General features: G+C 41.9%; 1 protein-coding gene across 1 annotated transcript in view; it reads left to right on the top strand.

Annotated features, from left to right (window-relative positions):
• Nucleotides 1-13,360, top strand: part of MAP1LC3B (microtubule associated protein 1 light chain 3 beta) — a 37,748-nt gene extending 24,388 nt beyond the window's left edge. Inside the window, exons 3-4 of the mRNA XM_086945831.1 lie at nucleotides 1,273-1,379; nucleotides 11,548-13,360. Coding sequence (XP_086801957.1) covers nucleotides 1,273-1,379; nucleotides 11,548-11,722 — 282 coding nt within the window. The 3' untranslated portion in view covers nucleotides 11,723-13,360. The remainder of the gene's footprint in view (nucleotides 1-1,272; nucleotides 1,380-11,547) is intronic.
• Nucleotides 13,361-14,315: the final 955 nt, after the last annotated feature.

Raw genomic sequence — 14,315 nt, 5'->3', positions numbered from 1 at the left:
CTCTCCTTTAATAAAATATCAATTGCATGCTAAAATGATTGTGCTAAATAGTGACCATACAAGGCCCCACGCGAAACGTCTCTACAAAGTACCTTTATGAATTTTTTTAGTGAAGTTGCGTATGTATAAATAAATAAAATATCACGGCAGTTAAAAGGCCGGTTAGGACGAGAAGGCCAGATTGAGTGTTGAATACAGTTCCCAGTGCTGTGCTCTAAAACGTAAGTGGCAAGGTAGTGAGCAGTGCTGGCTAAAACGAGAAATGAAAATATAAAAGTGTTGGGAATCACTAACACTCAGTACATGTTTGATACTGAAATTGCTGCGAGTACTTGCCCTTTGCCCTGAGGCCGGCCCATTGCACTGGTGACTGGGAGCAGACACTTAACATGTAGAACTCATTCTTGAACTTCACAAGTTGGGGAACTCCTTGCAGATTCCTGAAGTTGTAAGTACTTTTAGAAAGGCAAAGCATGCACAGTCCCGGCTAGACGTGTGTGTGTGTGTGTGTTTTGTATTCCCCAAGAAACATCACCTATTCTCTGACTATTAATAGTCCTTGAGACGGAAGAACCGGACAAAGAAAACTACTTAGTCTCCGATAACCGGAAATGAGTGGCTTCCATTCGAGTGCAGACTATCGATTTGCACATAGGAGGATCCCTCCGGCACACTCACGGTCACTTAGCCATGCATGCCGACCAGTGGGAGTACTTCGGGCCTGTTTCCTTGTTAATACCCACAAAATAGTTTTTCCTAGGGGGTGCTTCAGTATCCCGGGCGGTAGATGTAATAAGAAACGGGGAGCTGAGACAAGGGTAATCATTTTTTAGAAGAAACTGCAAGAGCTCAGGATCTGAAGCATAACTTTTGAAATTTGTCAAATATGTGTCAGACTTAAAAATATTATTGACTCTCGGTGATAAACCTAGGAGACACTAGAAGATTATTGATATTTAAATAAAAATCAAAAATAGAAATTCTATAGACACATGAAATGCTTTGACAGTGCATCAAGATGCAGTGGATAACGAGTTGACTTGCATACCCCTTTGTGTTATTGAAATGTGAACATAACAGTCTAGTTGATCACGTAGATGCTTGTTGACCATGGCATTACTTTTTATGCTTTTATGATTTTAAATGAAGGTGTGCTGCGCAAAACGTTTATTCCATGTTTAGTTGCCTAGAAGAGGTTGCACAAGGTTGCCGTAATCTGCAGTTTTAGAAACCAAGATCCTAATTCGTATTTATTTTCCCTATGATTTCCAGGTGATTATTGAAAGGTACAAGGGGGAAAAGCAGCTTCCTGTGCTTGACAAAACCAAGTTCTTGGTTCCGGATCATGTCAACATGAGTGAGCTGATTAAAATTATAAGGTAATTCTTTTTGGTGCCTTATGCCATATTGATTTGTATAGCGCACTAATCACCCGTGAGGGTATCCAGGCACTAAAACCGAAGCCAAAATGTCCTCTTAATATAGGCTCCACTGCATTCACAAAACCAAGTTAGGAAAAGCTCGTTGTGCATTAAGTGTTTTTTGTCTCTTACACGATTCATAAATTCCTCGACAGGATCCCACAGATGCCTGTAGGTTATTACTTCATATGACACTTCTCAAGGATATACATATTGAAAGGTAGCTCATTAAGCCACCAAGATAACGGTGAAACCTCCACTCAAAACCTATGCAGAGCACAGCCAACAAATGCTTAAGAAAAGCAACCAGCAACTGCCATGTCTGATTTTTACGATTTACTTGATATTTTGAAAACCCTAAGGAGATTTGTGAGGAGAGGTGGTGGACTGAATTGATCCTTTTCCTAATTTATTAATCCTCTTTTTGCCATTAGCCTTTTTGTATGAGGATATTGTGTCACATAGGCTTAATGCTTTAATTTATAGTAGGTCAGTCAGAATCTAGAGAAAGGGTGTTCGATTTAGTTCTAGATGGACTGGATCCATCCCAGTTTTTTCAGGCTAACCGTTGAATATGTAAGTGAGATCCATTTAGATTCATTATAACTATACTTGTGTAATTTGGCTAAGCGGCATGCATCCAGCTCTAGTAGGCAGTCATTGAACACCTGTGGTCTAGAGTCTGCGGACCCTTGGGGGATCCACAATGCTTACTTAGGGGGTCCGCAAATAATTATTTTGAAAAAAAAACAAAGGCAAACTACCAAAGCATATATACATAAATAAAAAAAGCAGCGTGTAAAATTGAACATTTTAAAATGATGGGTAAATGTGAAGAAATTTTAAATTGGGATCTACATAATTGACGTGATTCGAGGGAGTAACATAAGTACAGCAAATTGAATCTAGCATGGGGGAATTGGTGACCTCAATTGTAGCATCCTATGTGCTGGTACCGTGCATTCATTGGGAGCAAAAAAGACAAAGACACATGTTAGAGTCTAAAATATCACTTTGCATTTTAGGAATAAAAACACATTTCGAAAGCTTCAACCCATCCATTAAAATTACATTTTTATATATTGATTATGAATTAAATATTACAATCCTAATTTGATTGTGCTCCTTTTTATTTATTATTTTGTCGTTCAGAACATATACAAATTGCGTAACCCTGGTGTCTGGCTTTTAGTAGTGATTTCATAGGGTGCACAGAAGTAAAAGGTTAAGTAGTGCTGGTCTGTAATACCTTGAAACAAGCTTCTCACACTCAGTCCAGCCTGTGTCCTAGTGGGTCATTATCATTTTACCTGCCCGTATCATTTTAATTGCCCAGCTCTACCATTGATGTGTATTATATAGTGCTTCATACAGCACTCGTACAGTTCCGAAGTGTAGAAAAAAATAGTTTCCATTACTCAATAAGCTGTAATAAGAGTACACCCCCTTAGAAAGATGGAAGGCTGAGTTGACCTCTTCAAGCTAAGACCTGCAGATCACTAGATGTCAGATGCAGGTGTTCTCAGCCGAGCCATCTTGCCTGTAGATGTTTTCTCAATTCATGATGTCTTGAAATGATTGCTCAGTAGAATGTCCCACGTTTTGAAAAGTACTTCAACTTGTATAACATGGAGTTTCTTCCTGTATTCGGCTTAGTGCAAGAGCTAGGTTCTAAATTTTAATATGAAAATATGTAGATTCAAGTATTCTAATATGCTTTGCCACCTTGAGTAAAGAGACCAAGGATCACTGACTCCTAATTAGAGGAGTGTGAAATTAATGAACGTGAGAATTATCTTGGGCTTTTGTGTTTGTAGATGGACACATGCATGTCTGTAAGTCTTAGAGATGTTGCAGTTGAAATGTCGGACTGTAACATACATTTGTCTGGAAAGCCTATTTTGATTGCAGTGTTAAAGGAGCCTTGGCCAAGCCAATAGTTTCGGTGCTCATTGTCTTTAGACTTGCCAGGGCTTGCTTTATTTTTTCAAGTTTTTTTCTAAAAACGTTATTTTTGAGGGGCTTCCCAGCCCTTGCTAATATAAAAAATAAACATTGGCTAAAAGCTATAAAAAAACATTTGGGGCTCACAAAGTACATTTTGCAATAGCAGTTCTTGGCACTGAAGGGAATTACTCAGTGTGGATGTGCTCTTTGTGAAAGGGCATAATGCTTTGTTTCACAGAATTTAGCCAGTGGCTGTAGTGGGCTGATCAGCTGCCCCATGCTGTGTACTGTAGCGGGCAGGCGTAAAATGTGAATGATACAATAACAGGACCGTGCCTGAACAGGCCTGTCTAAACGCCCCTACTAGTAAATACATTTTTTAATGCTTGGGTAAGCAAAAGGTCTCGGTTAATGCCACAACTAAAATAACAGCAGGAAGTGGTCCATGTAGGTTTCTCGACTTGCACAATAGTACTTTTGATACTGCTCCTTTCAGAAATCCAGGAGTTGCTCTGTCCCCGTATGCTCACTAGTGTAAACTGATTTTGCTGCCCTGTGTAGTGAAGTTCTTTAATACTAGCTTCTGGCTTGTTTAATTTCTTTTTGTTTAAAATATAGTCTTGTACGAGGGGGGGGGGGGGACTTATTTTAGTTGTAATCATTTTAAACCTTTGTTAGAAATGGGGTCTCACGGTGGCAGTGGATTGCACCCTGTTCAAATGGGGACTTTCTCTCTAGTCAGGGTAAGTAATTTACGCACTAAGAATAACCCATGCTCACCCCCTTGGTAGCTTTACAATAGCAGTCCGGCTTATCCCCACCTGACCATTCCAGGTCACTCCATTGGAGACATTGTTTTGTAAAAGCTATACTTTATTTAATCTTTGAATATATATATTACCTACTGGCGGTCGCCAGTAGGTAGTTATAGTTAGGACCTAGCTACCATAGGAAATCCGCAACATTCTATTGGGAATAACTTTGGCGCCTGTTGAGGAATGAATGTGAAATTTTCCAAAATTTAGGCCAGCTCCGCTCCGCTCCTTCCCCAAAAGTTTCGGTGGGATTCGTCAAGTGGGGGCCGAGAAAAAAGGAGGGTCCCAAAACTTGTTTTCCACATTTTATTTTCCATAGGACGTTTAGACACGGCTACACCCCGAACCGCTGAACGGAATTACAGCAAACTTGGCAAAATTGTAGAGACTGGTACGCAGAAGTGCCTTTTCTATATTTGGTGAAAATTGTGCACGCTCACACCGTCTGTGTCTGTTCTCATGATGCGTGCTCCCATTGCGCTCACCTGGACAGCCCAACGCTATCTTTGTTGACTGGCGGCCAGACAGCATATGTGCACTCAGGGCGTCGCGCGCTCCCACCGCGCTTGCCTGGTCATCCCAAAGCCACACAGACAAGCGTGCACCACTCGCGCCAGTGCTTCCGACTCTGGGGGATCGAGGACATCCTGAGCTGGGCTTGCGTGTTCTTCAGAACAGGACCCCGTCCCCATACCAACCAACCAGCCAGCCACTATTACTGTGCTCAGCCGCTCTTCCCATCTGCCCAGCACGCGTACACAGAATCACTTACCTGCCGTTCTCACCCAATAGCTCCAGCTGTATCTGGGTGAAATTTCCCGCAAGCGGTCACTGCCTGGATGAAAGCATTTACCTTTGAGTTTTCATGCGTGCGTCCTGATAGAAGGTAAGTTGAGAGACGTCACTTATGAAAGTAAATTCTACAGAAAACTACGCAGGCACATTGAGAAAGTGAGACTGCATGAGGCTTAAAATGGTTGACTTGCGTGCGCAGTGCAGGGAACAAAGTCTTTACTGTGCACGTCTGGCGCATATCCGTTTCCATTTGGTTGGCAGAACTTCTGCAGTGGCTTCAGGCGAGAGCTCCGGGGCACCAGCAGTAATATTTGTTGTTCTAGGTTTGGCACGTAATCTGCTTGTTAAGAATGGTGCATTTTGTGATGGTCTTGGGGTTTTCAGTACTGTAACGAGTAATGCATGTTACTACAAGCCATCTCAACTGAACAGATTTAATCAGAGTGGGGCAAGTTAAAGGCTGAAGCTACTCTGTCAGAATTTTAACCGGGTAGCTGACCGCATATCTCTGCAGCAGGTACGCAAATCCACCGAGCTTTCTTGCCAGCAAGAATAGAAAGCAAACGCCAGACCCTGCACACTTTAGAACATGCATGTCACACATAGACAACATTTAAATCGAACTGCTTCCCCCAACCCAAACCCCCGACACCTACTACCTGCAAGCAGTTTAAAAAGAATTCACGCTTGATCACTTATACATGTTTGTTGGGGTCCCCCTATGTCTGTTGTGCCTCAGCTCATCGCCTCTTGTTGAATATGCAGGTCCAAAAACACTTCAGGGTACAGCAAACCCTGGGGCTGTCAGCATTAACACTGTGGTGACAGAATTACTCAAAACAGCTTCAAACACCTGCCCTGGTGCTACTTATGTGACTGCACAGTGGTTACAGTGATGGCTGCATTGCCATAAAGTCTTGTGTGTTTACCGCGCTTTAAAGGCTGAAAGTAGCGGTTTGCTTGGACTGCGGACTTCAGGGCCAACGTCAGTTAGCCATCTTAATTGTTCAGAAATTCCAAACTCCATTTTGTGTGATATATGCTAGAGGAATAGGATAACATAATAATAATAATAATAATAATAATAATAATAATAAATGTTGTTGTTCCTACTGATTGTAAAATATCAGTAGATACCCTTGGATAGCAATCCCAAATATCTCACGTGTATTCATGACCATCATGGGGAGTAGGTGGAGGCGACATGATCTGCAAAGAAGGCTCTGTAGCAAACCAGCATTAATGAGTCCACAACGTGCTCTTCACGTTTGTAGAAAATACTGTTTATGTTGAAATGTTTTTACCCTTGATGATGTTTTGACTAGATGGCAATCTTGGATTTGCGTTCTGTGCTGCTGGTCGTATGTTCCCAGCTAGTCAATGGGTCTCAACCGAAAGGGGGAAGGGGACCCCACTATATAAACAAGCATTTGCAATGCAATAGGTCTCGCATTTGCGAGAGTTTGAGCCGTTAGCATTGTAAATGACCGTGCCTTTTATTTATGTTTTTAAAAAACAAAACTCAAATAAATGGCATTGTCATTTACAATGCCAATAGCTCAAACTTGTATAAACGCAAGACCTATTGCATTGCAAATGCTTGTTTTTATTTTTCTCTCAGTCAGCCATTACGCTTTTCGGTACAGAGACCGAAAAGCGTTGTCAGCATCATCTAGCGTCTTGCCTCAAGAAAATGGCCTACTGGATGGTGAACTGTTCACTAAAACTAAACGGTGACGAAAGTGAATTGATGTTAGTGGTGAATAAACTAACCCCACGGACAATGCTCAATTGGCCCAACTGTTTGGCCCCAATCCCCTTCCTGTCCAATAAAAAGTCTGGATATGTGGCTGGACATTTCACTATTCACGGAAGCCCAAGCAAAAAAAGGTGACTACATCACGTTTCACTGTTCTGCGAACTTTATGCAAAATCCTAGGCTTAATAACTGTACACTCCTGGAGAACTGTAGTCCAGGTGCTCATTCTTTCTCATCTTGACTACAGTAATTCTTTGTATTTGGACTCCCCATAAGTGGTTGTCAAGCGACTTCCAAGTGGTCCAAAATACCATGGCAAGGACCATTCTTAAGCTGCCCAAGCACTCCTCAGCTAAAAATGTTCAGGCCTTTTTGCACTGGCTCCAGGTGGAGCAAAGAATAACGTTTAAGGCATTATGCATGACACACGGCACAATTAACCACAGAGGCCCCCCCATGATTAGGGATCTCTTGGTACCCTGTACTCCCCAAAGGACTTTAAGATCCTCTGATACAGGTCGTTTGAAGGTCCCACCTATTCGAAGGACCAGATGAGGTGGAAGTTCTTTCCCCCTTTTTTTTTAATTTTTATCCACCAAACAATGGAATTCAATGCCAATTGATCTGAGGACTGAATAGAAGGAGAATAAATTCAGAAAGATGTTAAAAACTTGGCTATTTCCCAGCCAATTCAGTCTGCTATAGTTGAGACATCCAAGATGCACGTCACTGCTCATGCAGCGCTGGGAAGCCTTAGGGTAGCTATGCGCTTTATAAGTCTACTAGCAGCCCATCCCGACGTTGTCCGGGTATGAATTGCTGCCGGCCAGTAGTATATTGTTTTGTAGGATTTCGTTTTGATAGCATTTCTTATCTGTGACAGGCCTGTGAAGCGCTCCGATTCACAGTGCACTGCTGATGCACTTAAGAGTGCGCGTTCAGTAGTGTGTAAACTCGAGTTTCCCTACTTTATTTTTCCGTGCAATATTATATAGCACGAACTCGACAACATGGCATGAGCACAATTTACATTACAGAAGAACACATTCATTTGTGGTAGGCACGGGGAGACAAAGCGATTTGCCTGGAATCTCAGGATGTTGAGCTGATGCCGAGATTCAAACGTAGCTCCCCAGCTCTAAAGTTCGCAATTCTAGAACTTGTGACAGGAGGTGTGTCTAAAAGTGTATGTCGGTGCTGGCCATCAATGAGAGAGACCTGTGCATTTTTCAAATCGGTGGTGAACAAATATGAGTATGTTGCTGGAGATGTGTGCCACCAATGTACTTACCGGGGGAGGGTAAAGGCCCATTATTCCGCAACTTTCTTTCCGCATATCATCACTCCGCATACTTTCATTACGAAAGTACCATGACTCCGCAATGCGATTATAACGCATGGCATTACATTTTATAGGCTTTTACCACGCATACATTTACAACGAAATTCGTTGTAAATGCATGAATGGTAAAAGCATGTTTTTTTAAATGTTTGGATAAGATAAGTATGGGTATAGGGGTATATGTTTTGGGGTACTGAGGTATATGTTTTGGGGGTGTTTGGGTATTTTAAGGGTTCAGATATAGTTTTGGGTTATGGGGTACAGGGGCAGTTTTAGGCATAGGTATGGGTTTTGGGGTACAGGGGTATTTTTAGGGTTCAGGGCTAGGTTTGGGTTTTGGTGTACAGGGGTATTTTAGGGTTCAGGGGTAGGTTCGGGGTACAGTGGTATTTTTAGGATTCAGGGCTAGGTTTGGGTTTTGGGGTAGAGGGGTATTTTTAGGGTTCAGGGGTAGGTTTGGGTTTTGAGGTACAGGGGTATTTAAAGGGTTCAGGGCTAGTTTTGGGGTACAGGGGTATTTTTAGGGTTAGGGGGTACAGGGTATATTTATAAGGTTAAGATGGGTTAGTGTTTAACCGCATAGCTGCGGCGGATTTTCCCGCTGTGTGCGGCAATTTTGAAAAAGCTCCGTTACATGACGAGCTCAGCTCGTCATCAGCACACGACCGCCGTAGCTTATGACGAGCTCAGCTCGTCATCCGCAGCGAAGTGGTTAAGGGTGTTGGGGTATTTTAAGGAGTATGGGTGGGTTATGGTTATGGGTGCAGGGGTATTTAAAGGGAGCAGGGTGGGATTAGCACACAATATGAGACATGGCATGAAAGGCGGAACGTACCACACGCCCCCAGCGTTTGTCACGCCCCCAGCACACGCCCACAGCACAACGCAGACACGCCCACAAGGGACTTCTTTGCTGGCACGGTTCTTTTACCTTTTAAATGTATATGGTGGGCGTCTCCATAGCCTATGTCCTTCTGCTGCATCTGCCCTTTCCAATGCTGTATTGGGTGTTGTGATTGGTGCTGTGGTTCCTGAGATTACCCGCCTCAAAGGTTTGGGTTCTCTCTTTATTATATTAGTATGGATGTAACTCTGGTGGGGGATTATTCTGAGATTGTGGTAGTGTTGTCATGAAGGCTCTTTTAGAGGAAGGCACAATCCAGTGCCCTATATTCCTCTGTTTCAAGTCCCTGCAACAATGTTGAGTGATATCAAAGGAGGAATAGGACCACTATCAGAACAGCTGCCACTCAGTTGAGCCAACGGTACCTCTAATGTCATTAAAACAAAATAGTTGATAGGAAGCTAATGTGGCATATTGGCTCCACTGACTGACTTTTAAAATGGCCTTCCTCAGAAAGGTATTGTGCTCCTTGATATGTGAGCCTGTCACAACCGTGCATAGTGACACAGGCTCCACACACTTTTCTGTAGCCTGGCTATGTTCTCCATGTCACCAAGAAACAATTTTGGGGCAATTTCTGACAACCCAATACTTTCCTCAACCTTTTTTGTGGGACCATGCATTCTTGTTGTTCAGAGGACACCTGATTCTCTAGTGATTTTTTTTTCTTTTCTCCAGTGATCACCAATTTCATGGCTGTCGTAATTGTTAGCAGAAACAGATCAAAGATCAGGCAACCAATAAACCTATCCAAGAAAATCCCCCAAATTTACCTTTGTCATCTGCAACCTGTAATTATACCTTTACTTGTGCAGTGGGCAATAAACGTGTCCCACTTAACTTCTGTTCATCCATTTGATTACTAGCAAATTTGTAAAAGTTGAAACAGAAGGATCTGAATTGTTGACCACACTATCCTCGCTCTAGCAAGGCGCCTACGCAACCTCAACCTGAGCTTAGTTGAATTCTTGTTCTGCACATGCTCGTCCATCGGTAGGAGGAGGTCCTGTCAGAGGAGCGGTCATTTTAGATCTATTTTCCAAAACCTCAGATTTAATATCCTGTAAATGCAGTATGAAGTCTAGTTCATCAAAATGCATTTACCTGATCTTTTTCCTTAGTCTGTACCTTGTCAGCAGAATCCTGGCACTTTGAGGCATTGGCACGCTTTGCCCCTTGTTTCCTAAAATGAATAACTTTACTGTGAATTTAATTTCCTGTTGATGATTGTGCTTGGTCTTTGGTAACTTTTATTAACTTTCTTTTGCTGAGGATTATGCTATTTGACATTAAGAGAAGGTATTCTGGTGGGGTATCCTCTACCACCCTGGCTAGTGATCCTTTTAGTTCTCGCCCACAGCTTAAAGTTGTATGCTTACAACAGACCTCTTGTGACACAGATCGAAGAACGTACATTAGGCTTAAAGCCAGCCCATTGCTTACCATAGGCTGGCTTTCTTTCTTCTCATTTGCTTACTTCTTATTAAGTTGCTTTCCTGCCTCTTCTTTCCTTTGTCTGAAACATACCCAATCATAATACTTTAGATTGGATGACTTGCATCCTTCCACTGCTGACATGCAGGGAACTACTCCTTTTCTTTAACCCCTTAAGTGCTGCGTCGGGCGTTGGCCGACGGCAGCACTACCTCCCCAGTGCTGCGCACGTCCATTGGACGTTCATTCAGCACTAGTTCGAATGGACAGCGCAGCCCTGGGGAGGGAATTGCGCCGCAGCTAAGGTGTTAAGCACTCTAAGAGATCATGTTATCTTGCTCTCATATGTTCCGCCCCCTCAAATACCAACCCCATCTGTCTGCGCTGTTTCTCCTTCCTCCCCACACTGCCAGCTCCTGTCTCATTTCCACCCCCACCTTTGTCCTCTTACCCCAGCTCCCACCTCATGCAACTTCATAGCTCCACCGATTTCCATCCCACTTTCCTTTGTGCCCACACTTGCCACCTTGTCTTCTGCCCCACCCACCGTTCCTTTGCACCCGATCACTCCTTGCGCAAAGGGTTTAAAAAAAATGGTTTGTGCGAAGTTGTGGACCTGGCAGCTGCTATTTTCTAAAAAAAAGTGGCTCTGAGTGGCATCCTCTATCTAGGATCAATACATTAAAAAACTGAATAAGATGGTGTCCAAATATGGAGTGATGGATTATTGCGCTTGTGTCTTCATGCGCCTGCCAGCAGCATCATTACATGTATGCACATGTTCGGGTTGCCAAGCTTTTTTTTTTTTTGCTTTTTCTATTTATTTCCCTGAGGCTGCACAGCATCTGGAAGAAGCATTGCAAAAGACAGTAGGTCAAAAAAGAGAGACCTATTTGCTTTGCAAAGCTTGTTGGCACATGGTTCCCATCACTCATTGATTGGAACTATATTCATGTGGCTGTTTAGCATGCATTTAAGATAAGTGTACTACTATGCTCACTGTTCCAAGATCTTCCATTGCAAAATGTAGAGTGGGTGGTTGCAAAACCATAGTAGATCTTTGATTATTCCAGCTTCTAATATTGTGATGCTCCATCACGTTAACTCACTGACTATGTTTCCATTTACAGGAGACGCCTACAGCTGAATTCTAATCAAGCCTTCTTCTTGCTTGTGAATGGACATAGCATGGTCAGCGTCTCTACGCCTATATCGGAGGTCTACGAGCGTGAAAAAGATGAAGATGGATTTCTCTACATGGTCTATGCCTCTCAGGAAACATTTGGAATGCAATCTTCTGCCTAAAGCAATTTTCCTGTGTCCTGGTCGGCTTTATTTTTGTTGCAATTCCCTTCACTAGAAGGTAAAACACAGATTTCAAAGGGACGTCACCATCAGTTGTGCTAAGATTTTAACATCTACTGAAGAGAAACCGATAAACGCTTTAGTATTGATGAGCGTGTTCATTTTGGGTAAAAAACAAGACCAATGAGTAAAGTGGTTTTGATGGATGAAAGTACAGATTGTACTTTTAGCTTGCCAAAAAAAGAATGCGCCGCCTGAACCACGTGTTGGTTTGAATAAATGGTATTTAAAGTAAAATGGAGTGAATGGTCTAGTTCCTCAGTGTAAACGTATAGTTGACTCTGAGTAGACCCTTCTTTCCCCTCCTTCACATGTCAAGGGATTTATTTAGGCAAGAACAGCACAGTTGCTAATGCATGACCTTTACATCTTACTCAAACAACGTCACTTATCGAAGTGCTTTTCCCTTACATCAGGTGAGAGCTAAAAGACTAAATAGGATGGGTATTATTTTAGAAGCTATCAGTTTCCTCTGTGATTCGTTGCATACCAAATGGTATTGCTTTACCCATAGCATAGAGACCTGTGAACCTTTTAATATAACTGTAGCACAGGAGTTTATTTAATTTAATATAGAAGACAAATAAGTATCTTCCTGAGTGCATTCTCACTGCTGCCGTCTCACTGTGCACATCAGCTGGCTTCCAGACTAGTACCATGCTTAAATGTAATCAAGTACATTTGTTCTTATTTCTTTCTTGCGTGTAGAGATAGGTCAGTTAAAATCAAAGCAAATTATGAAGAAGTTATTGTGTCAGTGGATAGGTTAGAAACCTTTATGAAAGCGATGAAGCGTGCAAACAGTGTCAGCTTAAATCATCGCAGGTGTAAAGGTACATTTTTTTGATCTGTGATCTATGCTTTAAGATATAGGAAGCAAGTTTTGGGCCCACCTATACAAAAAGATTAATTTCTATAATACCTTTCAGAACCCCAAAAGTGGGTTGTATCCCAACAAGATTACTTTTGCTGACGTATCTAATTTCCAGAATAATTGTGTGTTTATCTAGCAAACTGAGGCTTGTAAAAAGTATTGCTAAACATTTCAGGTTCCTTTTTAGCTTTAAACTAGATTGAAAAGTAAAATTGGTTTGATGCTTTCACCGGCTTGCATGGGATGTGAAGTCTTTCATTTCTGAAGCAGACATTACTACTTCACGTGCAGAGAACCATCAAGCTAGGAGTCCTCGGCAAAGACTCCATAAATATTTACAGGTATGATAACTGTATAAGTGAAAGCTCCAACCTATTTGAAAGGTAGGAAAGTGAAGAAAGCTGTGTTTCTTCACCCTGGTATTGTATAGAACATTAATATTTTATTCGCCCTATAACATTTTGCATGTATTGCACTCACTGTTTCCCCATATTTGCTTGTTTCCTCTGCTGTATACTTTTATTTAACTGTATCGTAAACTTCTGTTATGTTCTTGTTAGCTGCGTGAAAAAAATATTTTCTGAATTCATGACTGACAAGTATACTTGTAATTGTGTGATCTGTATGACTGCTTGTGTACAAACGAGTGTTGCTTTTTTAAAAGATTAATACAGTACTTATACAAGGATGTATTACATCCACAATTACGCGTTTTCTGTGTTTATTTCTAGAGAAACAGTAAAGGCACTTACAAAACGATCTTGCATTTATCTATTTTCCATAGACAATGACTTTCTCAGAGCGTTATATGCTGTAGTCTCTGTTGTGGGGATTCTGCACAAACACAGAAGTGTGCGTAAGATAATGGGACCTCAGTGCATAGGGACTGGATCGTCCTACCACCTTAGTACCCATAAGCCCAGGGCCGATTAGCTATAATGCCTCACTTGCCCTCCTACTCACTCCCAGAGAGACAAATGATTAGACACCCCAGAACACAACACAACAGTCTGACAGAGACACAGACAAGTTAAATTTTTTTATTTTAACTAATGTGCTCTAATATACAGTATACTTGCCACAATAAGCAGGAAAATACATGACACAAATATGGTAAGCATAGCAATTAGTCTGTAAATCATGAAAGGAGTTTTCATTATAAAAAGACGATGTAGCCTAATCTCCTTCCCCTTGTATAGAAGCAGAATGATTATATATTACAAGGTCTCTGGATGTTATCTGCAGACCCCGTACCTCAGTCTATAGATGGTAGATCTACATCACAGGTGCTGTCCTGCTCGTAAAGTTCCCTCTCCAAGTGTGTGCCACCTATTTGTGTATTCTAATAAGACCAAAGTACGGATTCCCAAACAACAGTTGCATCAGTATGTTTTGTCTAGATGCTAGGACCTGACCAGAAGAGAATAACAAGAGGCATTGTTGACCGACCTTGTTCACAATGTTGAGACCAAATCCCAAGAACCTGCAGAGTTCTCATGTGAAAACGGCAAAATAGACAATTTGAAAATCAACACATGTAACGTGCGCAAAGCAACGGACAATCTGCAGCATGCTCATGCTAACTTAGAGAAGGTGACAATGTCCCCATGGGCCATGTGACACCTCATTTAAGGTAGTGGTACCGTGGAGAAATGACAA

This window comes from Lissotriton vulgaris, chromosome 12 (assembly GCF_964263255.1).
Source record: "Lissotriton vulgaris chromosome 12, aLisVul1.2, whole genome shotgun sequence".
NCBI classification, from domain to species: domain Eukaryota; kingdom Metazoa; phylum Chordata; class Amphibia; order Caudata; family Salamandridae; genus Lissotriton; species Lissotriton vulgaris.
This window is presented reverse-complemented; position numbering and strand designations above follow the sequence as displayed.